Raw genomic sequence first — 27592 nt, 5'->3', positions numbered from 1 at the left:
TTCTGAAAATGTGGCCCATCATCCTTCTAAAACAATTTCCTAACACTTACAAATATATCTACCCAAAAGAGGTACTGGTAATCCAAAGGAATTATTATTTTTAAATACACAGAACAAGTTACACCGCATCAGCTAGCACCACAATAACTTGCTTGCATTTCTGAACCACTTGAGATCCTCAGCTATAAGTGAAGGACAATGTGTGTTAACCACATGCACCTGCCCACAACTGTTGGCCTTACCCTGTCCTTATCACTTCCTTCTCCCATGCTAAGGCCCTCCACTCTGCTCTCTGTTTTCTCTATATACTCCCAGCTCCCACAATTCTTTTTTCTTTCCTTTTTACCTGGGAAGTCCTTCGGAGGATGAATGCTATTTAATTATGTTGGGAACACCAAGAGGGAGAGCACTGCCCTGCGGGGCAGACAGAAAATCAGCATCAAACTTAATGCCAGGCCGTATTTTATTCAGCCATTTAAGTTAGCAATTAATTATACAGTAAATAAAGACTATTTCCATAGGGAGTCAAAGTGCAGTTCTTATGATCTGCTGGCAACTGCACATCCCCAGATCAGGGACAATCATATTACAACAAACTTTGAGATTAATGGATTCATGATATTCAGATACTGTGACAGCTGTAGTATTGCCTGTGGCCATTCCTCTGTAATTCCTTAGCTGCTTAAACCCTAAAGTGACTCACAGGAAGGATTGTAGCTACAGACCATGTTGGTGGTGGTGACATTTTGGACTCAGGATCTTTTTTTCCAGAATCCAGGCCAATCACTTCAACAGGGAAGCTCCAGTACTGTTGTGTGTCTACCACACTGTCGGATGGGTGCTCACTGCAATGTCAGGGCTCTTTCCATGCAGTGACAACAAAGCCTGGGCACACAGAGACCAAGTAACTGCTTCATCATCAGACTTTAATCCTTCTGTAGTCATGAGTGGAGAACCAGATACATGGGGGCACCACAGAACATGCCTCCCCACCATGACCACCAATGCCGACACAGCCACTCAGCAGCATTAAAGCATTTCCCCTCTGTGAATCAGAAACTGCCAGGGAGAACCACAAATACTTGCTATATCTTGTCATTTCAGTCCTTTAGAAAAGCATGTTGGCTCAACTGCCAATATTTTACAAAATCCAGCGTTCTTCTAGGTTCTTTAGTGCAATCAATGTTTTTCTAATCAAGAATGGCTATAACAAACTGTGTGAAGTTCTCTGATAAGTTAAACAATAAGTTACACAGACATATTTTGCAATTTGAGGAAGCATAAAGCATTCTTTCAAGAGTTGTTATCCAACACTACATGAAGTAAAATCACATAGTGATTTTATCAATCATACTGTCAGGATAATCAACAGAGGAACTACCAGCATAAATTACAAGTTTTTCCAATTTTACATTTGACTTATTTGGAAAGTATCTTAATTTCAAAATGCAGGCCTGGAAGATTGCCTAAAAGCTTATAAAGTCAGATGAAAATACATGCTAGCAATTACATTTTTTGTCCAAATGTTAATCATGCAACCCAAAGTTTCACAGCTTAAGTTCACATGCATGCTGCATATTTTAAAGCAGCACAGCTCGTTTATCAAAGAAAACCACATGCCAGAGACTATTATGCCACATGAGAAATGACTCCTCTTGCTTCCATATCACTATTTCTCTAACCAGTCAAGCCTCTTATGCCAGATGCGCAGCTGCCATTTTCCTTTCTAAGGGTGTTGATATATGAGCAAAGGTGGATAAAAATTGGGTATCTGACATCATTCCTGCTCCACTAGTCTCATCCTTCTCACCCACTAGCTAGCCACCTAGCAAAGACATCAGACCTCACTTGAAAGAGTACCAGGATCCTCTAAGCAGCACACAGCCCACCAGACATAGTTGCATACTCTGAGATTCAGAAGCTGCTTCAAACATATCATCTCTCAGGTTGAAGAGCAATCTCCGGAAAAGGAGGGGATTGATAGATGACAGAGGTTGATATTTCACCATCCAACTTTAATTCACCTTTTTTATTTTTTTCTGCATGAATACTGTAAAACACTGTCCTTACTTGCTTTAGTTTTGCCAAACTATATCAAAGAAAGGAATAGGCAGCTTGTTACAAAGCAGATCAAGGAACAGGGAAAGAAGCAAGTTATAAGATGCAAAACAAGGGTGGACAGAAGCCAAGAGGGGGCACAGGAAGTAAAAAAGGAAGGAACATAGTGAGAGGGAAAGGGAAAAAAAGGAAAAGCATTACAGGCATATGTTTCACATACAGGTCTCAGAAGATGTGGTACAGGTACCGTAATTTGATACTGGGAAAGGAAGACAATGGTAGGCATGGTAGCTTATCGCCTGTAATATTGGACCATATACTGGAACAGAGCTCTTTGCCTTATTATTTTAAGGGGGCTAGATTAGGAAAGTGAGTAAAGAATATATGGGTTGCAAGGATACAACAGCTAGGATGTGGACAAACCCTGTACAGAAGTGGGAAGGGAGAAATGACACCCTGTGCAGAACAGGAAGATGAAGGAGGGAGACATTTGATTCAGTCAAGGCAGGATCCATGGTCTGGATACTGAACATCTCCTGTGTTACTGGAGATGCCAGGGTTCAGGTCCTGCTGTGCTTCAGTGTATTGGGGATAAACAGAGCAACACTCCAGCCCTTGAAGATGCTGAAGGCTCAGGAAATGGATTTCATAGTGGATAAGAGCCTACCCAGGCTGCGGAAGCTTTCCTTCCCATCCCAGGCTTTCACCTGACCCTGCAGGTTCATAACAGACTTTAAAAGGCCACTAACAGCAGGCCATATGACCACCATAAGAATGAACACAGCATGTAATCGATGACAAGAGCTTGTTATTTTGATCATCAATTTCCTGAGATGACACATTTTGACAAAAAGCTTCATAACTGCTTGCTGAGAGCAGAGAATGGTAAAGACTTGCAACTCTTGACTTTCAGATGCAGCAAGGCATCCTTCAGATGCCGAAGGAGCTGTGAGGCCCCCATGCCTCAATGTTTCTCCTCGGTCAGCACACAACTGTGAAACATCCACACAGCATGCCTCAGCCACCCCTGATGACTGACTGACATTTCAGAGGACAAAGAGTCTACAACAGCTCTCCGTTACTCCACAGGCTCAAGAGGTCTTCAAAGGACTTGAAGCTGCTGCTGATTAATGCAAGTAGCTAATAGGATTTGATATAAAGGAATTTAGTGTCTTTTCTTTGTGTGTTTTTGTGTGTGTGCAGTGTGTGCTTTTTAATAAGGAAAATTGCAAAAATTGTGATAAGAAAATTTTGAGAAAAGGCACACGCAAATGTTAGAAAAATGTCAAGAGGCAGCCTCTGTGGATTTAATCTTCCAGCCTTATGATACATGATTAAGATATGCATTATGATATAGTCTTTAATCATATGATCACACAGCTATCAGCACATATTTCAAATGTGATAAAGACTAAGGTAGGTGAAAAAATGTGTGTTAAGAAAAACTAAGAGTAGGAATAATCAGAGAGAATTCTGGATTGTTGCTTCAGAAGTCTGTTATTCTTGTGTTCTTGTATCCTGATGTATCAAAAGCTCTGGCTACTTTTTGAAGTCAGGATCTTGTTAGAGGAGAAAAAAAAAATTAAAGCATCTTTGCATCTTTAGAGGAATTAACTCAAACTGAGACAGGGGAACCTTGCATTAACCTCTACAGAAAGCAGAAAGCACTCAAGTCTTCACTGGCACTTACGCAGTGGTGAAGTGATGCAACTGCACAGCGTAAGGAGCCATGGAAGAAAGAAGGAGAGCTAAGCTAGACGCTTGGCAAGAGATGTAAATTTGTGCAAGAATTGGGCTTGAAATTCCACTTCTCCTTTCCAGTGATAAAAAGCTAGGATTCTTTATAGCATAGACAGGAGGATAAAAATGGCATTAACAGGCACAGGACCAATTTCACAGCAAATAAATGATCAGAACCTATTCAAAACAACTGTCTAAAATTTTGGTATTTTCTCTATTGGCAAAATTGTGCAGTGATTTTATTAAAAAAAAAAACAGCTCCATTTTTCCTACAGCATGTGGAATAAACATCCACTTTTTCAGCCCTAAAAAAGTCCAACTTTTTGGCAAAGCTGAGCACTTGCCAACAGCAAATTGGAAAGCCTCCTAGGCCACCCTTGATAGAACAGCAAAACTGTGGAATCCCTTTTTTTTCTCTTTTTGTCCTGTGTGTTCTGCAATTTTTCAAGCAAGAGATGTAATTTATATGTAAATTTTGCCTGACTTCAACTCTTACCATTTAAAAAAGTAAATACTTTAAGAATAGTATATAATCATTTGGTAAGAATATCTAAATGATATTTAAAGAATAACTGTAATTAAAAAATACAATATTAATCAATTATAACTCTCACAGTATGTTATAAATTTTCTAGGGAAAAGTCAAGGAACAAATGAGAAACTGAAAATATTTGAAGCTAAGTACACGTGACGTTAGGTGAGGTAAAATAAAGTACATAGTAAAATTAATTCTATCAATTAGAAATTTTCAGTTTAATTAAAACATGAATAACATCCTCTCTAGGCTGGCAACTTCATTTTTGTATTGTTTAAAATGTACAGATTCCCTGAGAAAGAGTACAGCCCTAACTAAAGCTGTTAATACAAACTGTGAATATAGCTTCTGGCTTGATCATCATTGCTGTTAATTAAACAGGCATGTTCATGGTATAAAATATTTTCAAAACTTAATATACTGGGCCAAATTCATATATAGCTTAGTGATGAGCATTTCCAAATACTTGTTTCAACTGGAAAACACTTGGTGTTTCACTTTGCTCATGCTAAAAATACTGATTTATAAAGCTGCACGGAAAATAAAATTACACTAGCTTCAAAGAAAAAACTTTTCTCAGAGGAAACTTCTTGGATTTCGAAAGCAGTTGAGCTGAACATGAAACTGAAGCCATACTTTAGTACAATTACTGCTTGCTGCTTAATCAAAGACTATGCAGCGACCTCAGCTTCTCTGTTGTGAAGTTCAGAAAGACTGTCATCCTCAAAATATTGCTGTGAGATAGTTAAGCATTGCAGAACAGTCTGAAGACACAATACACTGTGAGAATATACATATATAACAAGAATGAGTGGTGGAGATTTTGTGAACAGTAGAAATCTGTACTTTTCTTGATTGGCCCTGAGAGGTTAAACTCCACAAACCAGTAGAAACATTGCATATGTGGTAGTAAAACAAAGCCATTTCACACTATCGGAGAGCTTAGCGATAACAAGCTGAGACCCTTCAACAGATTTCTAAAATGAACACGGCACAATGACTTGTTCACTGGAGCTTTGCTTAAAGGATCACAGCTTTAAATCCATGTCACCTTCTCAACTCTATTTTCAATACCACTAGCATCTGAACTTCCATCTCAACGGGCATTATCACTGGCAGCAAACTATGCTCCTTAAGAAATTTCTTTCAAATATGTAGAAGTAGAGCCTTAGCCCTTCATTGTTTGCTGTCAATCTTTCATATTCTAGGCTGCCAAAAATGAGGCAACATAAATGGCAGACAAAGTAACAGAATCCTTTTGTTTTCCAATTAGTTCTTGGAAGATCCTTCAGAATTTAAGAGGAGATTCTCAAAGGCCGTCCTTCACAGGACACAATGCTAGGGATAACTATTTCCAACCTGTACTCCTCCAAGTGACTAGGAGCTCTGGAAAGTTTGTAACCTTTGATAATTTACACATACTTACGTACTATAATAACCATTCTATCAACTTTGTCAGACTGGGATCTGTGTTATCTGATAGTTTTATGTGGTGACTAGGAGAATGCAATTGTAGTCCAACTAAAGTGCTGCCATACAAATTATCATGGCAGATGTCCCCACACACAGAAGATAATCCATGTCCTTTTTATCGCAACTATTTTCTTCTTTAGACCCACTGATAATTAACCCACTGATAATCACTGTCTACATGTTTTTGTAACAACGTAAAGTACAGTTATTCACAAAGTTAGTGTAAATTGCATTTAACAAGTCTTGTGCTTGTGCTAGATAAATAGAAGAAAAATATGCTTTGAATATAACAAAAATTAATCCTTAAATATTTCTTAAATCAATTTTTCCTCATACAGAAATTCTAGCTACTAGTACTACTTATCAGTGTTCCCTTAAAGAGAGAATAAGGTATACTGGAAGAAACATTCATATTAGGATATATTTTTAAAACGCTGAGATGGCATCTGAAATCATGCATATAACTGCCCATCTGTTTCCACAGATTACATTTATCATAACATTTAATCACTTCCTGTAGAAAAAGAAGTCAATTAGATATATATGCTCTAAAACTTTTGCAGGAGATGGTAAGGAAAAAAAAGGGGGAAATGAAAAAGTAGTCAGGAAACCGATTCATACCGCATTCTTCCTGCTTGACAATATTTACTACTGCAAAGATAGGTAAGTAAACAGGAGGTGAAAGCTACAAGGTATTACGTTCAAAAGTAATCAAATTTGTAAAAGATCCCTGACTGAACTTCGTACTGCCAAATACAAGAAGCACTCTAAGCTTTACACGTATTGAACATTATCACCCGATGACTTTTTATACATATAATAAGAGAAATAAAAATAAGTAAGAAAGAAGAAAATAAAACAGACAAGATTCAAGGAATTATAGTAAGCAGCACATTTCCAGTGAAGTAATCATCCCTTTTACTGCTAGTAGTCTGGATGAAGAACAGAGGCAAGATAGCAAAGCTACCATATTAATGCTTTAGCCGATGAAAATAAAACCAAAATGGTGGCTTACCAATAATTTCCTTGAATCACTTGGCTAATGTATAGGTTTAATGGATTGTTACTCTGACAATTGCAACAGAGCTCCCTCAAGCTGAGATTTTAAAAGCTGCTCAAAAGGCATTTGGATGTCCAGTTTATATTTAAATTTTAATAGAGCTGGATGACTAAAAATGATGACAGCTTTGAAAAACCTCAGTCTCACTTTGACAAACTCAGAATTGGTCTATTGAAAATACACTTGCCTGAACTGAAGAACACTGGAAACATGGATAAAACACCACTGACCTTTGATAAGCCCAGTAATCAAACCATCTATCTGACAGTATCAGAACTGTATTTATGAAGATAGGTCATAAAGAAATACATTTTATTGTGATTTTTTTTCAAGTCTGGCAGATGGCACTAACCTCATAGCAACAGCAATCAGATGGATATGCAACAAATTCAAAGGACAATGCAGCCACAGAGAAGGGCAGGTTAGGAAAAGAACAGCTCAGTTCAGCCTATAGGATACCAGGAATGTAAAACACCAGGCCATTGTGAGCAAAAACTCCATTCTGTGTAAAACATGGTTCAGGAACACTGAAAAGAACATATAGGAAAGATGACAAGAAACCTCAATTCAGACATTAGAGTACCTTCAGCTGTTCTGGAAATTGCTTGAAGGAGCTGTTCAGAGAAATAAAGAGCCGATATGAGGATGCTCAAAGGAAAAAGACCACAATTTGGTGAAGAGTCCCAGTGCTCTGTTCACTGTCCTTGGGTTCCTCATGCATGGCATCCTATTTCTGATGCAGATTCTAAAACTCTGTCTCTGATAGGCTACATACACACTGCAGTACTCTATGGAGAGGAGTCAGAGATGAAAGAATGAACAAAAAGGAGCAATGTTATGACAATTATCATACTGCCCAGATTTAGACTTTTTTGGTATTTCTAGTAGGCATGAAGAACTCCAAGTATACTCATTTTTTCTTATTGTTGAAACTGGCTTTAAAGTCTCACTGAATGAAATCAGACCATGACCAGTAACTTAGCAGAAGAAAGAAGGCTTACGAAATTTCACTTTGCAAGGTCCTTTTTAGATTTCTGGATGATGCTAGAAACAACCACATTTTCAAGCACAAGCAGAAGAAATAAAGGTTATGTTTGATCCTTCCACTTTAATCCTGCTTTTCTTGACAAAGCAACTTGGTGTTGTAATAAAAATAGTTTCTACAAGGATAGGGTTTTTAACAGTTTTTATATGCTTCCCCACCCCCATAGGAGTTTTGTTAATGTTTTTAATAAGATCTTTTGTCTCATAAAGAAGCAGTTGTATTGGGGCCTAAACATAGTTTTCTGATAACAAAGACAAGTCAAAATACAGTTATCTAGATCTGTAACTGAGATTTGAACCAGTTTACGAAATTAAATAAAATCACTCGAGAAATGGGTTAATCAGAGGTTAAGGTTTCAGATCCAGTTCTGACCGACTGATGTCATGACTCTGGGAAAGCCATTGAGGTTATTTCCACTTGACACCACACAGTACTAAATAGAAATTCCCAGTATAAGTCTTAATACTGTTTATGCATCTATTGATCCTATCACAGAAAACACACAAGTGATCCAAAGAGCTAAGTCCAGGTATAATTCCTTAGGGAAACTCCTCTAAACCCCAAATATGGACACCAGGCCTCTTTCTTGACACAGCCTGAAAAATGAATGAAAAGATGTTCCCATTGCTCCCAGACTGCTGTGGGGGGGACTCTCTGGTTGGCAAAGAAATGAAAGCTTCAGCCTGCTTTGGTCTTCAGTCTGCTTAAAAAGGCAACAAACTGTTTCTTTTCCCTGTTGCGTGAACAATCCAACAACTCATCTATAAAAATGGGCAACAGCATCACAACTACCATCACTGCTTTTCCAGGCAAATTCAGACAGAAAAGATGGAGCCTCTCCTCGGTTCCCTAAGGAGTAATCTCAGTGGCTGACTCCAGGACAGTTTCCGGGCACCTAAACCCAGAGGAGAAGTAGTATAACAGACACCATCATCATCCTCCCCATGTCTTCTGGAGTACTTCTGTGTGCCCAGATCAGTCTGCACAGAGAAACTGAGCCACTGAGTTAGGACCTGAGGCAGCTCGCTGGAAAGACGAATGATGTGCTGAATTTAAATGGCTTTCACTATATTGGCTATTTCTTAGCTTAGCAAGTAGCTAACATAGCAAAAGTATGTAGTCTTCAGGACTGATTGGAAGCCAAGGTAAGCTGGAAGAATAAATAAAGAAGAGCAAACTATGGGAAAATGATTTAGCCTAATAAGTTACAAGACATCAGTATCTCTTCAATATCATATCAGTAAAGCTTTATGGGATTTTAGTAAATATTTACATTTTGAACAGAACTTTTGTGTGGTCATTGATCAAGTGCAGGAAACAAACACAGATATTTTTAAATGACTATTCAAATTGAGGTGGGAAAAAGCAGACTTAAAAGCTGACATTTGTAAGAATTAACCCACTGCAAAATCAAAAGAGTGCAATTTTTTATACATGTAAAGACTACAGAACATATGTTTCTTGACAAAAATGAAAGCAAAAATGAGAAAGAAAAATGATTTGATGTATGTGTAAGTTGAGTGAAAAAGCAAAGAAGAACAGGTTTCAGATGTAGGGAAAACCTGCAAACTACCACCTTGTCATAACTAAAAGGTCTCTCACTGTAGGTATTAAGAAATACTAAGGTTGTCCATTTATAATGCATTATTTCCTTCATCATGTGTCTTGCTGCTGTGCGCTTAGTTTTGCTTTAAAATCAAAGTTTATACAATTTATGAATAAGGACTATCTCACCAGCATGATACTGGGTCCTCACTTTATGCTGATTTCTTTATTTTAGAATCTGAGCTGAAGCTTGAATTTTAGTAGATTTTCTAAGTATATTCAATATAAACTAAAGACTATGTTACAACCTCTAAATAATTGGGATAAGCACCTTAAGTTTTCTACAAAACAAGTTTGAAGTGCACATTCTTGTTAGATCATATAAGCTAGAAGTATTTTTTCCATGCACATAATAAATGGCTCAACTGACTTCTCTCTTAGGTAAGCAAGCCACTGAACAGAAATGCAAGATATTTCTCCACCAGAGAAAACATCATTTCTGCTGGTCAGCGGTACTGGTCACTGAAATAACAAAAGATAGCCCTGTGTGTGCTACAACTTGACTGCCCCTAATTTCTCTACAGACCTCTCTGTTCCCCAGGGAGCTGTTATAATGCCTCTAAATAACGGCCAAAATCAACTAGATCCCCTTTCAGCAAGAACCAGCAATAAAAACTCTCCATCTGTATTTGATTCCTGAGTTTAGACTGACTGTGAAGAGGAGTTCTGTATTTCTGTGTTCGTAACGGGGTCCTCCACTTATTACCTAGGTTACCTTCTCTTTTTCTCTTCTATCTTTCCTCTTTCTCCTAAATTAGCAGTATAATATTAATAATAGTAGTAGAAAATGGCAGAATGAAGGTCATTACCCTTCCCACTTCATTCAATTATATAAATATGAAATATTTATCATTTACTCTGCTCATAGTGGACTGCTAAAGACAAATTCACCTGTGACACATGCATCAAGATAAAGTCATATCTGTTTCTAATATATTTCCATTAATATCAGATTCATCATTCATTCTCCCAAACTCTCGAGCACCACCCATGCAGTGTAGGAGAATGTGATTCTATGCAATTCAACAGGATTCTATTTTTAAAACTCACAGTACATATATTCATGGCTATGATTTCATTCATGCATATTTGCTTAAACTGCTGTCTCCTTTGTTACAACATTCTGCTGAAAATGGACATGTAATCTATTGCTTATACTTACCCATTAGTCAGGATATGGTTTAAGACTCTGTCTGTGCTTAATCTACATCTATTAATCTTTTCATTTTTAAGTCTGTTTTTCCAACTAAAGCTGTAGAACTGTGTGAGTTTTTTCTCTGAAAACTCTGCGATATATCAATACAAGGGTTACCACGTAGGTACTTCAGTACACCTCTAGTTCCTGACACATCACTGCTCCAAATATGAATTTGATGCCGAATATCACATCTTTACACATCACTGAGACATACCCATTTTTCCTGTACATATTTCAAACAAATGCTTCACACTGACATGCTTCCTTTAACTCCTTTTTTCTCATTTAGACTGCGAACCCCTGAAAAGCTATCATTTATTTTGACATTTTAGAGTTCAGAGCCATATAAAAAGAGGCTGGTCTGAGGAAAAGACAGCCCTGTGAAATCAAAATTCCAAAATCCAAAGTCAATCCTTTCTCTGATGTATTTCCTTTCCTTTCTCTTCCCTCCATATCCTTTCCCCACTCTCTTTTCCCCATATTAGGGTAGCTCTGTTAATTTGTCAGAAATCACTTTTTATATTTTCCTAACTGCACTTCTTCAAAGTAATAAGCCTTACTGCCATTCCACTCACTTATATCAATGAATTTTCTTTTGCCAAAGATGCATTTCTCCAACAGGTGCAATATTTCTTGGGAGCTTCTCTGCACCTTTTTCTCCTGCTTTGCAATATTCCCCTTGCATTTTTAACCACAGAAACCTATAGGAAAAATGCTAGTAGCCCAATGAAATGCAGGAAGATTTGTTTGGCCAGACATTGCCTTGTCACCAAGAAGATCACTGATTTACTGCAGCCGAGAAGATTTATTAAAACTTGCTGACATAGGAAGGACTACAAAGAGAGATTCTATCCAGGAATGCTCATATTTATTAGTAGCTACCTAGTAGGTAATTCTCACTTCTTATATAGCTTAGTTTATAGTTACAGAAGTTATATTCCTCATAGCAGCAGCAGAAGGCAATCTAATACCACAAATATCGAATAAGCAATGGCTCAGTCTACCTTTTTTTAATACCAAGACACATTAAGGAAGCAGTACAAGTAGGACCTGGGTAGTTAAAAGATATGAGCAGTGACAAAAATGAGGTATGAAAGAAAACTGCTCTCACATACTCCATTAGTGCTTGTCAGCTCTTGAAAAGCAGAGACTCAGTCACCATTATGAGAGTAAATAGTCCTTATAAGGATGAATTTTATTAACTCTGTTTTACAGCTTTCCTGTTTACAATTATATCCATCTTATTTAATAAGTAAGTCTGAAGAAATACCTTCTTTTTGTTTTTTCCTTAATGCATTGCACAGACTCATAAGGAAACACTATAAATTAAGGACTCTGGTTATGGCAGAGTGTGTGTGTGTGTGTGTGTGTGTGTGTGTGTGTGTGTGTGTGTAGTGGGCAGGGGTGAACTGTGTGAGAATTTACCTTTAAACTCTACTTTCTTTAGGCCTGGCCTGCTTCAAAAGCAGTGCATCCCAAGGACAGTACATGAACCTGGCAGGTACACTGTACAAGTAATAACAGTCTGTTACTCTCCAGGTCCTCTGTCAGCATGCCACCAAAGAAGATCAGGGCCCTATACCTGACCCAGGCAAATCTCAGCTAGCCAGTACCATTGCACAACCGAAATGACTACTAAGGTGAAGGCACTGAAAGGTCATATGGAAAAAATCCAATTTTGTCAATATTTTAAGCTATTCTACAGTTAACAGAGGGAAGTATACACCAGGTGATGGGGGGAGAGGGGGAAAATGTAGGTATTCTGTGTACTCTAGGACACCTAATTTAGGAGCCTGTATTCTGTATCAAGTTGATAGATAAGTTGGTTATCCAGAGCATGATTTAGAGCACCTAAGATTAGTTTGCATACTAAATATTAACAGAGCATACTGAATTCCCCTTAGGGACACCTGTCCCTACCACAACATCTTGATAGGCACTAGCCTAGGCACTGAAGTACCTGATGTGAATTCCTTTCAGATGCTTATTGGGATGGGAAAGAATGCCAGTGTACAAAGAAAGAAGTACAGAAAATAACATAATCTCTAATATGATGCTCTAGAAATACTACTTTAAGATTATACTAGCTTGCTAGTGAAAGAGCTTGTATTACTTCTGCAATCACAGTGAGGCTGTAAAACAGATACAACAAGCAAATGGCTATAAAAGAAAAGAAGAAACTATATAGTATCTTGCAAATATGAATGCTTTTATTAGAAGAACTTCCTAGACACATATCTTCCTTAAGCAATTATTAAATGCCTACAGACTGCATTTTTCCTTTTCAAGACAAACCTCTTCATACTAGCACTATTCACAGTATGGATTATCCAGTAAAACCCCTGTAGTCTGAAATATTCTACTTCATGAAACTAGCATGTTAATCATGTTAAACAAAATATTTATTTTCTTACACTGTGGGAACATTAACTAAAATACAGAATTTTCTAACTCATTTTTAATCATAAATGGAGGTGGTCTAACATTGTTGAAATGCTAATGTGGAGGCAAAATGGAGGAATGAAGATCTGAACAGATCAATATAACAGAAAGAACTGTCAATCAGAAATATTTATGTAAATTTGCAAAGCTACTCTTTGGCTCACTAACAGCTCATGTTGAGACAATTATTGATCAATATCCTGTCAAGTATAACATAATTCTAGGGATTTATTTGCTTTGTCCCTCACCTTAACCTAAGACGTGCTGAATTTCAACTGAAGTAAATAAATCATCTTTACTTTTTGACCTTTTTAAAAAATATTCACTAAGCACATTTTATCTTGATCAAATTTGATGTTCTAAAGGGATTCAGGTGTCGACATCAGCATACTGACCTTACACAACTTTTAATATAGCTATCATGAAAAGCACAATAGTTTTTGTAGAAGGTAATAGTTTCCAACCATTCCAGGAAACAACCACTCCAGCAAAGACATGCACAATTAGTAACCCAGAATCCACAGGGGCTACATCATTCATCAAGACTGGTTCCTCACAAATGCAAGTTGACACTTTACATGCAGAAGTACCTAGAAGATTATCTCTCTCTTCTCTCGGTAGGCATGCCTCTACACACTCTTAACAAACCTTGCATCTTGAAAATAAATGGTGTAAAATTCCTGAAAAAATTCCTTCTCCACTGAAGAAGATCAGAGAACACCTACTGCCAAAGTCTTAGGTCTCTGCCTTAGCACATGCTTTCTTCCCTGTTTTCCTGGTGAATTAAGTGGGTGAGAAAGAAACAATTTCAGAGAGAATTGCATCTAACACTAAAAGAATTTGTATGTGGCAAATCTGTATGTGACAACTCTGTGGCCACCACTGTGGCAGGTTAAGAACGGTGCAGCTATGGCTCAGTCCCCTGCGTTCCCCCATTCCCAGCTTGCAGGGTGGATACTGAATATGCACCCTTCAGTCTCCCCCCAAACCCAGCCACAATCTGGACAGTACCGAAGCAGGAAAACACCTATGAGATCAGATAAAATCTAGTCCTAAATTGTGCAGATGGGCCAGGGATACAAAGACTAGACTCAAGTTGTCCTAAAGTCTGGAGAGGTTAAAATATAAGGTTTGTATCTATCACATCTAAACTTGTGCCAATCTGTTCAAAGGGGAAATATATTCCAGTTATGACAGACATACCTTCCAAACCACCTCAGAGAGAGGTGTCCTAAAGTATTTTTCTGACACTTGTTGGGACTACCAGTTTTCACTTTTACAGAGACTTAAAATACCTCAGATTTAAAAATAACTCTTTTTTTTTTTTAAAGTTTATCACTAGCTGTGTTACTATTCCCCAATTCTCTCTTGATCATCCTACCAGTCCAGCTGTGAGGGCAAATGAATGCACCCTCCCCAAAGCCATTATTATTGAATGTGCTAATACTTGCACTGAATATCAGAGCAGCTGGGACCTTCAATGTAATCATCCTCCAGAGACCTCAAACCTTAATTGGGAACTTTTTACTCTAAATCTAGGTTTTCCAATTCATGCAAAAACATACTAGCAATGTGTCAAAAGCCAGCTATTTTAAAATGGTATAATTATAAAATGCAATGTCAAATATTAACTATTCAATCCATTCATCACTGTAGTTTTGTATAACTGTCTCATCTTCAATTAGTAAGAAAACTGTCTGCAATAGATGCTGCAATTTTAAGAACAGTATTTTCACCTTCCAAGAAGAATCAGATTTTGTCTACATTCAAAAGTTCAATTAGTCACCCCAAATATTGCAGAAAAACTTCTAATTTACTCAAATTTTGAAAACAAAGTAAAAAGCAGCAACAAAAGAAACACCTACATGAACACAGAGGCATGAAGTTACACTCTCTAAGTCTGAGCTGTACACATTGAAGATCCGAGCTGAGAGTGCCAGGTGCTCAAGGATACTGCATATGCATGTCATCATAAGAGCTAAAATACCAAGAGGTGGTTCTTGGGATTACATTCATGGGTTTTGGCATGACCAACAAACCTCGCCACTCACGGCAAACAGTTTCCTCCGGCAGAGTTTACGTCAGTTCTTAACCTCATTACGATGCACTACACCACTTCTATATTGTTTCTCATTTCAAATCCATCTGGTTCCCACCAGAAGTTATAGCAGCCAAAACACTATTACAGCAGCTCGGGAGCTTTAGAGGAATCTGCTGCTTGCCCCTTTTTAATCCAGGTGGAATCAGAAAGAGACTGAGGAGTTCCTGTATAGCATTTGCAACTTGGAAACATCTCTTGGGCATTAAGATTCCCCATGGCTGCTCTAGGTTGATGAGTACCTGAGCATCTGACCTTCTAGTGAAGGCACTCGGCATGATCTGACATACTCATGTGTATTTTGACAGTACCTTTCTTTCTCATTTAGTATAAGGGCCAAGATATTAATTGCTGGAATTTGTAAGCATCATTACAAGCACTGCAAACACACCACGCTTGTTCTGCAAACACCACTCTCTACCTCCCTCTGAACAAGCATCTGAACAGTCCTGGATTCATCACTGCTTCCTTCTGGTTTTATGCCTGTGTCAATTAACTGAAGCCAAGAGATTTTCACCATCACCCTTTGGTGTAACGCAGGGGAGAGTTACACTCATAACTTCTATTATCACCTGTGGTAGTTACACCCACGTTCTGGGCAGAACAGAGGAGCAGCTGTCCTCTAATAAGGAGCTGGCCATGACAAATATAATACTGACATGGGACCCACATAATTGTCTTTATAAGCATATTTTAAAGCAAGAATGATTGCCAATGGCAGGAACCACAAAAAAACACAACATTCCCCCCCACATTTTTATTTCAATTTGCAAAGAACAGCACATTTCTGCAGCAAATAGCGCTTACTAAACCAGCTGCCTTTTGTTATTGTCCTTATGCCTATCTGTGATATTATACAACAGATACCACTTTATCAGTGTCCATAAATAACTTTCATTATGCATCTGAAAAAGCACAGTTTAGCATTATGCAGTACAGACACCATCTATTCCAGCGGTTGAGGCCAACGACTTTCTTCTGTACCTGCCATTACGTCCCTAATTCTGAGTGATATCTTTCAGTAAAAAAAAAAAAAAAAAAAAAAAGAAAACCAAAAAAAAAGTAATTCCCCCCCCTTAAAAAAAGAACAACAACAAAAAGTGCTAGACAGCAGCCCCTTCTAAGTATTCTGAGAGGCTGCCAGGAGCAGCAGCAGACATTACTAGGTATACTGCTGAGTGCTGCATCCAGCTCCAGTTTGTTGCGATTTTCCCTCTGCAAGTACCAAATTTACTGCCAGCTCCACACCCAGGAAAGCCAGCCTGATAAAATCCAAGACAGTGCACTCTCTTTTCAGGATACATTGAAGCCTACGTCTTATGTTAACACTACCAGTGCCATCATCTGGCTTGTTACCAGCTGCTGTCACTGCTCATGACTACTACTAGTGTCAAAGAAAGCAAAAGATAATTGGCCTAAAGTACATGAGGTGGGAGTGGCCAAGAACTTAAAAAAAAAAAAAAAAAAAAAAAAAAAAGGGAAAATCAACTTTACAGCAAATGAAGAAAATAACATCTATATTTTAAATTCTTTTTTTTTATTAGCCTCTTATTCTTTTCTGTTCCCTTAACTGCTAATGTTTCCATTTGTTTTACTGTCATTTGCTCTGCCAATTTGAATAGTGATGTAATGACATATGACTGCCTGATATTCAATGTTACTCACAGCGCCTTTGTCATTTGTGGCTCAAGTACACAATGAACAGTATCTTGAGTATAATGTATTTGTGGCTTTGTGAAGGCAGTAATGATATACAACAGGCTTTTTTTCTCCTTTTGTTTTAGTGCTTTGTAATAGAGCAGCCTGCCACAGAAACTTTCTGTGACCAGAGAATAATGGAAAATGCTGGGCTGTTGTTGGTCATGGCAAAAATTTGCAAACTTCACATTTTGTATCAGTATTGGAGAATGGGTTTTCAAAGCTCCATGCATTGTTGTAGAGAGACATCGTAGCATCTATCTTCCTATCCTCACAAAAGCTTTTTATCTGCAAATGAGAAGAATATACTTGTTAAGGGGCAATTAGTAGTCCTTCTATAGAGAAGTTTAAAGGACTTCTTAATTAGTAAATTGACCCATGGTGTGAGTCACCTGGAAAGGAATTACTTTAGTTTCTAAGGCAGTTAAGCTTTCTGACACAAATATCAGTCAGTACCTCAGATTCAAGACCTTCTATCTCTTAATACTCTCTTGTCCTGTAAACTGATTTCATGCACTACTGTGAGATCACTCATAGAGAAAAAACGTTACTCTAGGTGAACAGGGGCAGAACTCTGACCCTTGTTCTAGGCCTCCAACATCACTTCGATTCATCCGGGAGAAATGTTATACATCACTCTTGTTTACTCTGCCTAAATTCTAAATAGCAGTGTTTTATCCTATCCTCACTAAACTGCCACTGTAGGACAGTTAATGTTCTTCTCCCTTCTTAATCCATCCTACAGTATTGCTGTGTTCTTCAGTAGCTGCGGTGAAGCTACCATCCAAGGTAAGTAGACGTAACTATAAAATGAAGTGAGTAACGGTGCATACAGAAGAGAGGCTGCAGCTTCACATTCCTAACCGGGCACCAACTCAAAGCTCCCTACAGAGTCAATGGAAAGAGGCTGCCACCTCCAGAAGGTGATTCAGAGCCTATATGTTACACGCTTAAATGAGACAGCGTGAATCTCGCTCCCACCATCTGCAAATGGTCTTGCATTTTTGCCTTCTGAAAGGTGATGTGAGATACAAGGATGACAGACATCATCATTTTGACATTTTTCTCAGAAATAATAGAATTAACTTCATATGCTGCCTTCTGTACAAAACTCTGCTAATGAGACTCTCTTCATGAGAAAAGGAGGATGAGGAAACCAAACCTCAATCTGTTGTGGTATGAATATGGGAATATGATAGACTTTTCCTATTCCCATTGACGTAACTGGTAACTTGTTCAATTTTTTTCAGTAGAGACACAGCCTAAAATTCCTACTCAGTGAAAGTATCAGGGAAAAAAAAAGGATGTTAGAAAGCTGTTACTGCAAATCACATAGAAAAATCTGAGATGTATTTATATCAGTAGTACTTTTACTGATTTTAGCAATCAGTATAATAATCAGTATTTCTTATATACATTGCATCATTACTTGAACAGCAGAGAAGCAAGTTTGTGTATGAAAGATAAATCTGAGCTTCAAATGAAAGGCATTTTCAAGGTATCCTGATATATGTAAACATGTAAGTAGGAATCAGCAGAGCCCTAAACTGATAAACATTTCTCATAAGTTATGTATGAATTAAAATCAAGTTTTTATTAAAAATGCATAAGTATGATCTGCGGTGAATAGATCTATTAGATATGCATGTTTACTTTTTACTGAACACAGAAATCAGTAATTTTTCTTCTAAATGTCATTTCTATCAGAGGGTTACAGATTGATAATTCTCAGATGCCATCCAGCTGGTACATATATGTGTGGGGAGACAGGATTAAATAACAAACTGTGAAATGGTTATTTGTTGCAGTGACAAGAAAATGTCATTTCAACCATTGTGTCCATTCTACTTTACAAGTCAGACAGCACTCAGTGGTCCCTCCCTTTCACTCATCGTAATGAAAACAATAAATGAGGATTAATTTGGAGGACAATGAGCTATTTGATACTCTAAAATTTTCATGTTTTCAGTGTATTTCTTTCTGATCACACATTATTTACAGCGGTCCCTGTCTTCCTCACCCCGTAGGAAGCCAACAGACAATGGCCTACAAAATAAAGTGAGCATAAATTAGTTTTGTTTATCAATTTGATTTTAACATTAATGAGTGGTTATAGAAGAATGGAAAGCACAGGGGATTTAAAGGTACATACTTAGTGAAGTGAGAAATGCTGTTTTGGAAAGGTGTTTGTCAATCTTTGGATCAAGATTGCCCCTAATGTCAAAAAGTTCTCAGTAAAATGATGAGTAAAAATGCCAGAGGAGGGAAAAATGTAAATAATAAGCACTATGGGTGGCAATACTGCATAAGATGGGTCTGTGATTTCCTCCTCCCTCCCTCCACCCCCAAATGCCTTCTTAAGCTGAAGGACCACTTTACTTAAGAAATAGCTCTAAAGGACCTTGCCCACCCTGACCTGCCCTCTGGAGAAGTCCCTCTCCTGACCAAAGAGAAGCCTAGAGAGATCCTGAATTAGTCAGACTGTGAATACCCTCACACCCACCCAAATATGAAAATATTCACTTTTGTCATCCTCAGCTAAATGTCATCTAAACTTCAAAACATAAGCAAAACTTGGAGAAATCCACGGATACGTCTTCTCTCATAAAATGTCATTAGCTATAGCTACCTCTTTTGGCATTGTACACCTTGAATGATCTCTTCAGCTCACTGGAGCCATGGGACTAAAAAGGCATTTGGAGAGTATGAGGATATCCATACATTGGGTGCTGATGAGAGCCTCCAGAGCAGACACTGGCTGAATCCAACCAGCCTCTGAGCCCAGGGAACTGTCACAGTCTCAAATCTTCATCCCAGCTGAAACTAGATGTCAAACTGGACCCATGTCTAACGGATGCTTAAAATCTCCTCATCAGGAACACCAAGGCATTGAGAAGACCCAACAGAATTTAGTCTTGCCTAGAAAAAAAACACCTACATCACCAAGTATTTGTTACAAACCTTATATGCTGCACTCATGTTGCACATGTTCCCACACCTCAGCCCAGGACAGTAAGTCCCTGCCAACTCAAAACAGTACACATCTGCTTTGAATCATTCAGCAGTGGAGCATATTCCTACCTGTTGACTACACAATAGATTCCCCTCCACTGACTACAGGATGACTATAGAGAGCTTTTAGTGTCTTTTAAAAAATGCTTACTTAGTGCTTTTTGTAAAGAAACAGAAAACAAACAAAAAACTCTGCTGCTCATCATTCAAGTTGCTAGCTCAAATCTCAGTCAATATGACATTAATTCTTACTGCCAAAGGTTTGCCTCATGACTATACCAGATGTCTAACTTAGCTAGATATTGTAGGCCCCTATATTCAGGTAGTTTATATACCTCTTCTACTCCCAATCTATTTAAACCCTTCCATTCTGCCCATCATCAGAGTATCTGAACACTGAACCTTAAACTTACTCACTGATTTCTATGGTAGTTTAGCTTCATTCATCTGGTCCAACTTTTTTTTTTTTACCCCTATAACTTAAAACAACACGCTCTGCTTTTTTTGAAGTGTATAATTCATTATTCTCAATCATCATTATTCATTTACACTTCTGTGGAAAAAACATACTGTACCAATCACAGTGAAAGTCAATCTACTACAATTAAATGACATAATGGGCTGTTACCTCTGACAATACCCGTTTTTTTATGCATCACTATTTTTGACTTCAAGTTGTCAAGAAATAAACAGCTTGGTTATGAATCTGTGGTATTTTATCTCAAGAACAGAATAGAAAGAATGTTTACTTTTCTACCAAGGTATCACATAACCTAAAAAGTTTGCTACATATTTCTTTCATAGCAACAAAAGATGTTAGCTCTCTGAATTCATGCTCAAGTCCTTATTTTATATATTCCCAGCAACACCTTGAAATCAACTCTGTAGTATTATACAATAGCTTTCAAAAACATACATATTTTCAAAGTCTGCTATCCATTAGATTGTTTCCTTTTCATAGCTAGTGGGATCATAATGTTTTTGGATACAATGAAACTAACACTTTCACTTTCATTCCTAACAAAATTGAAACAAAGCAAAAAGTAGAATTTTAAAGAAGACAGATGCCAGTAGTTGCCTACCTTTGAAACTGAGAATATGTCAAAGACTGAAATATAAGCACTATTCAAAACTCAAAAAAAATTTTATTTTTTTCTTAGCTTGATAAATCTTCAGACCTACAAGCTAAGAGCAATAACAAAATCACTTTCCATTTTTCATGTGAAGCCTATTTCTTTAATTCCACTTTTGCTAGCAGAAAATTTAGGAACACGCACCTGTCACCAAAATTTTCCATTACAGACCTTTCTCTCCTAAAGCAGCTTTTGGAAACTACTGGAAACAATGACAATGAAGTGCAATTAACCCCCCTCCCCCCCCCCCCAAAAAAAAAAAAAATCCCAAAATAAGACTCCCAAAACCCAGCAAGTGGAAACAGACATCAAAAATTTCACTAACACTTCCTCATAGGAAAAAGGAAAAAATAAACATGTTATGTATACTAGTGATGTGGCTTGGTGTGGTGTTTGTAAAGTATTATGGTGATAAGCATGGTATAAGAGCCTATATGAAAGGAGAAAGAAAGAAGAAGAAAGGAGAAAGAAAGAAGAAGAAAGGAGAAGAAGAATCTTTGTAATGCAGAACTGTAGGGTAGCTAATCCTGGGGCATATTGTTTGTGAATGTCTTCACTTTGCTCTTTGAGGGACCTCAGCTCTAATCCGGCAAGCCCCAGTCCCTGAAGGTCTAGAGACAATTCAATCTGCAAACTGTTAAAACATGAGCTTTTCCCAAGCCATGACATTTGTGGTATAAAACTGTGCCAAAACTAGTGAGGTAGATTTCTGATATAGACCAAAACCTGACAAGATGACCATTCCCAAAGTGATTGACCTCAGTTTTGAACATGAAAAATCTCAGCCCACAAAGCCTGACAACACTGAAAAAAATGCAAGCAAAGATGGTTCAAAAAGTCCTACAAATATTCTGCCCATGGCAGATAAAATGAGCATAAAAATATCTGCTATTTAAAAAAAGCAAAACAAAATTTTACAAGACTGATCACCAAGACAGTCTTGTTCTCTAAGAAACAAAGCTCTGTTCTCAGTAGTTAGAAGTATCATTGTTTTATAATGCATGCAATAATTGAAGAGAATCTAATGTAAGAGTGAAGAATGGTTTGTGTGCACTGTAGATTACTGGCACCTCTGACAATATCCCCAAAAATCACAAAATACGTGCAGCAGATATTACTTTACAGTTTGTAATTCATTTCCTGCATTGGACAATTCCAACACTATTTGCAGCAAATCAGGTATGTGCCTTTAGTGCAACATGGTATCTAAGTGTGTGTTTATGGACATTGGTATCACAGATAAATATAGAAAATACCTCAGCTGGTACAGTTTCTGAAATAAAAGTATTTGAGTTTTCTGTTACATTATACTATTCATTTGTGGAAACTCAAGTGTGTTTCCAGACAAGTTGTCAGAGGTTTAAATATTTTTCCCATCAGCTAAAAGCAAAGATAAAAATTAGGGCGTATAATATCAAAAGCACCTACCAATTCTGGGTGCCTTTCTCCTTTTGGTTAGGTATGATGACATACCTTTGACAGTGGCTTCAGCCAGAGCTGTAACTGGAAGAGGTCACACAGAGACGGAGTCATGTGGTGCTTACGCCCCAAACTGTGGGGTGTTAGTGAGGAAAGGAGAGATTGCAAACTTTGTAAATCTACACATTACAGAAATCGGGGAGTTTGTACCCTATATGACACAGGGCTGCTTTGGAGTATCACACAGAATACCCCAGGATCACTAGCTGGGCCCTGATATATATGAAGTTTGTTTATAAATTTTATACAAATTTTAATACTTAGCTATAATATCTGAATTGTATTACAATCTACTTAGGGGAAAAAAAAAGAGATGACAACAGGCAAACAGTACAAGAAGAACAATATAACTAAATTCAGACAGAAACTGAGAGAAGACACTGCAAAGGCTGAAATACTAGTCATCTAACTAGCCTTGGGAGTATGGCAATCTTTGCCTGATGAGCAGAAACAATACAGCAATGATTTCTGAAGACCTGAAGTCTCCTTATGAAATCTTGTCCTTTCTCATCATTACACTTGGGAGGATGGCTTCTAAGTTGACAAGCTTACTTTTTTCTCTGTTTTGCCACTACTAGCCTTCTTCTAGCACCAAGAGAGGACACAGAAAAAGTTTCTAACTGGTTTCCATGGGGCTCTTGAAGCCTTTCAGAGAGCACTGAAACCAACAACAATCATGGCAGCATCATGTTTGCTGCTGTTGCTATTAAAAAGTCCAAGCAACAGGATATTCCTATTACTGATGTAAGCTATTAATAGAAAAGGAGACACCCAAAAAGAAAGAAATGTAAAGGAAGAAATGCAGTATCAGAGGATTCCTTTCAGTGCAACCAGGACTGTTGATGTAGAACAAAAAAAGAGCAGGAAGCGACCCTATGCCCAGAGTTCTCTTGGGAAGGAAGAAGGACAAGAGAGACTGAAATGAGTATCTTAAAGAATTACAAAATATTTTAAGATAATTAACTTTGTACACAAAAAGTAATGTCTTGTTCCTAATGTTAGCAAAATTAGCTCTTACTTGTTAAATCTTCTCATTGGCTAAAAATACAGAAGAAAATGAGCTGTCAAAGGTTGTTTCCCATAGTACAAATGAGAGCACAAATAGGAAGGTGTATGTATGTTAATAAGCTGGGGAGCAATGATCAGTATGCCCTTGAGAAAAGAAACATTCCTTGAGCTTTCTGATAATCTGATGATACAGTTATGTTTCTTTAGCTAGGAGCATTTAAAATGCAATTATGAAAATAATTTTGCTTGTGCAGGGGCTCTCCTAAATTGATGTAGCTCTACTCTGAATAAGTATTTGAAACAATCACCTTTTTTTTTTTTTTTTTTGTCCATTTCTGGACATCCATATCATTTATATACATGATATGCACCAACTTCTCCAATAATCTGAAGTATACCTCAATCCTACTCATTGTACAAAGTCTACGAAGACCAATTATATCACCATACCCAGTATGTGCAGAGATGGAAAAAAATATTTTCCTAAAAATGGTAAAACCTTTCTTTTTACAAACTTGTTTTTCTCAAACAGAAGTATATTTTTGGCCTCATACATGACCTTTTTAAAACTGAAATCAAGGTTTTAGTAATAAGAGAGCTTCATGTTAAAAATAATATATATATATTTTTAAAGTAAGATTATCAGCGTACAAATGATTTTTTTTCCCCAGCTCATCAGACCAGAAGACTTCTTCATCCTTTGTTTTTGATTTGCATCTGAAAATTAACATGGCTGCTAAAAATAGGATAAATCTTGAAGCACTTATTCCTTTACATAGCCTTTACCTAAAAAGTAGTAACAACTGATCAACCAAAGGCCTACTTCAAACAGTTAAGTCTGAAAAACTCATGACCTGTTCCCATCTGATGGTATATGGCACATGAAGAAATATGAGAAACAATTTTTGTGAAGTGAGAAAAGAGCATTTTTCCATTCCCAACAGCTTTTTTTCCCTCATGTAAATGAGTATTGAACCTATCTAAATGTCATTACATAGGCCAAGTGTGATTCAGAGGTTTTGTGTTATTGCCAGCACAATAAAGAAACTCTTCTTGCTCAGTAAATTTATCAGGTTTGCTTTCAGTTTATGAAGATATGAGAATACTATAAGTTTGCTTAAGCTAAGCCAGAACACAATATTTACTTTCTAAAAATATTTATATATTTGACTTATTGTAGTTCATAACCACTTTTAAAAAGCTTGCAGTACTGCTTAAGACAATTCTATATCAGCTTACTTACTCATCCACCTGCTGATACATCCCTCTTGGGTATTTCTGTTAATGTTTTTAACCATGAGTTTTGTATGCATATTTTTTTCACCATGAGTTAGCAAATATGTTTTCTTTCACAGACTTTCAAAACAATAATATTTTAATATCTGAGTATATTCCATAGTCCTCATAATCTTCTGTTTGTTGGATTCATTTTAAAAATCAACCTGTTACCCATAAAAGGTACAATTTAAATCATTTTTGTTACCATTGCAGCAGAAAATGAAAAGTATGCTTGAAACTTAAATGGACCTGAAGAACTTCAGTGATTAATTTTATGTTTCCAAATTGCTGGAAAAGGTTACATTCCTACCATTCCACTCAAGATTCACTACTTCTATTCAAGATTCTTTTTTTAGACAGTGCGCATGAATAAATCTCATCTGAAAAGACATATCCAGCTACAAAGAATCAGACAATTCACATGGAGAGCAGCATATACAAATAAAATGCTTCCCAGAACACAAAAGATTAAAGGTTGATTACAACTAATATAAAGACAATAGGCATTTAGGATTTCTGATCTGCTAACACACCTTGCTTTTTCTATATTCTGTTTTACTGACTTTGGTCAGTGAAATCTACTGCCTTTTTTCTTTTTTTTTTTCTTCTGTAGTCTTCTTAGTACCTGTCTGCAGGAGAAGAATTGGCGACAAAGCTGGTTGCCATTGATACCAGCTAACACTTTCTCAGCAAAACTATTCAGTAAGAGGTAGAAGGATGGAGTAACATGAATTATTTCCTTCCTGCTCTAAGGTTAACTGCTTAAAAAAGGTGCTTTCAGCACCTGTTCTGCCAGCACATACACACTTGATCTCCTGAAAATAAGAAATGGGGCATATTTCACTGACAGGTCGTCAGCTGTGTGTCACTGCATCAAAATCCAAAGGAATTCTCTACATCATGTATCTGCGTTGATGACAATAATCCATGCACATACTACAGGAAAAGACATTTCTTTAGTTTCTTAACTTTAGACACAGAGACTTTCAAGTACCATAATACATTTGCACAGTCTAAGGGTCTTGCTAAGCATATCTATTTTTAGGCAGTTTCTTTGTTATTGTATTTCAGTGCATACTTTTTAAACTCAGTACAGTTTCACCGGTAGCTGAGCTTACAAGTTCTGACACATGCCCCCTATATGTATGGATATATAGACATATATATACACATCTATGTATGTATATATAGAGAATCGTTTTGCTTCTGTAACAATGTAACGAGGCAACGTTAATACACACTGGCCAGTAAGTCTGAAAGGCAAAAAAATTAAAAAGAGCATCTGCATAAAGGCTCAGGCATAACTACTATACGCGCACACACCTGTATGGCAAACGGCTTGCAAGCTGTTCATCGCCCTTAAAATAATCATGTGCCTCCTTTACATGCGGCTACCTAAATGTCAGCTTGCCACAGGAAACCGCGCACCAAGTTGAGCCAACGCCGGGGAACACTGCCCGAGTTTATTAACTCCGCCGCGCGCCCGCCACAGCCTCCCCGGCCAAGCTGCCGCGAAACTACCTGTAACGCGGCTCCCCACCGCGACACACCGCGCCTTTCCCCGCCCGCGCCCAAGGCGCTGCCGCCCCCGGCTCCCCCCGGGGCAGGGGAGCCGCCCGCCGCCCCCCGCTCCGCGGCCGCCCCCGCCGCCACTCACCAGCTGCGCGCCGCACACCGCCACCAGCGTGCACCGCCCGCTGCAATAGCCCATGGCTCCCGGCACCCCGCGCCGCCGTCCCGCGCTGCGCCCGCTCAGGCGGCCGCGCAGCACCGCCCGGCCGCCGCCCGGCTCCCGCCTGCCGCCGCCGGCGCGCCCCGGCCCGGGACCCGCATGGGGGCGCGCCCGCCGCTCGCCGCCCGCCCTAGCCGCGGCCGCAGCGCCCGCCGCCTCGGCGGCCGCCGGCAGCGGGGCCGGCCGCCCCCGCGGAGGGCGGCAGCGCCGGGGCGAGGGCGGCGGCAGGTGCCTGCAGGAGCAGCCGCGCTCTGCCGCGCAGCCCCAGAGGCATCTGGGCTGCAAAGTTTGCCCCCTCAACTCCGCTCGCAAACCATCCGGGCTCGCAGCCGCCTGCGGAGGGAGGGAGAGAGGGAGGGAGGGAGAGAGGGAAGAAAGGAGGGGGGGAGGGAAGGAGGGAGGGACGGGGAGGCGAGGCGAGGCAGGCGGCGGTGCTGAGCTCAGTTCACGCTCGGAGAGCGGCTTCCCTCCTGCCCACAGCAGAGGCGCTCCCCCACCCTCCTTCCTCCTCCTCCTCCTCCTCTCGCTCCCGGTAGGTCTCAGGCAGCCGCAGCAGCGGAAACCCCCTCTCCTCGCGGCTCCCGCGGCCCCGCGGATGCCGGGCGGCCGCACGCCGGGCTCCGGCAGTGCCTGAGGCTCGGTGCCGGGCGAGCAGCAGCAGCTGCCGCTTTGTTTGCTCCAGCGCAGCCCGCAGAGCGCCCGGGCAGGCGGCGATGGGGGGGCTCCGCCGGCCCCGGACTCCTTTGTCTCCGCAAAACACTTCCCTGCCCTCCCGGGGCTCCCCCGCACCGCGGCACACACCTCCCCCTCCCCGTCCCCCGGCCGGGCACGTAGCGGTGAGCAGGGAGCGCTGCCGCCCACGCGCAGCCGCTGCGCACGGGGCACAGGGCACGGGGCACGGCGCTGCCCGCAGTCCCGGCCGGGCAGCGAGAGCTGCGGGGCTGCAGCGCGCCCCGCCCCGTCGGCCCCGGGGCGGCGGAGCGGCGCGGAGCGGATCT

The 27592-nt window shown here is 39.3% G+C and overlaps 1 protein-coding gene across 2 annotated transcripts in view; it reads right to left on the bottom strand.

Annotated features, from left to right (window-relative positions):
- NKAIN2 (sodium/potassium transporting ATPase interacting 2) overlaps nucleotides 1-26995 on the bottom strand; it is a 544824-nt gene extending 517829 nt beyond the window's left edge. Inside the window, exon 1 of one of the 2 annotated variants that reach the window (XR_010388354.1) lies at nucleotides 26520-26995. Coding sequence is in view for 1 of the 2 variants with exons in the window: in XM_064508937.1 (XP_064365007.1) it covers nucleotides 26520-26573 (54 nt within the window). In the remaining variant the exon portion in view is untranslated. The remainder of the gene's footprint in view (nucleotides 1-26519) is intronic. The other variant, XM_064508937.1, reaches the window with a different exon arrangement.
- Between the last annotated feature and the right edge of the window lie 597 nt (nucleotides 26996-27592).

The sequence above is a fragment of the Dromaius novaehollandiae genome, chromosome 3 (genome assembly GCF_036370855.1).
Source record: "Dromaius novaehollandiae isolate bDroNov1 chromosome 3, bDroNov1.hap1, whole genome shotgun sequence".
Lineage (NCBI taxonomy): Eukaryota > Metazoa > Chordata > Aves > Casuariiformes > Dromaiidae > Dromaius > Dromaius novaehollandiae.
This window is presented reverse-complemented; position numbering and strand designations above follow the sequence as displayed.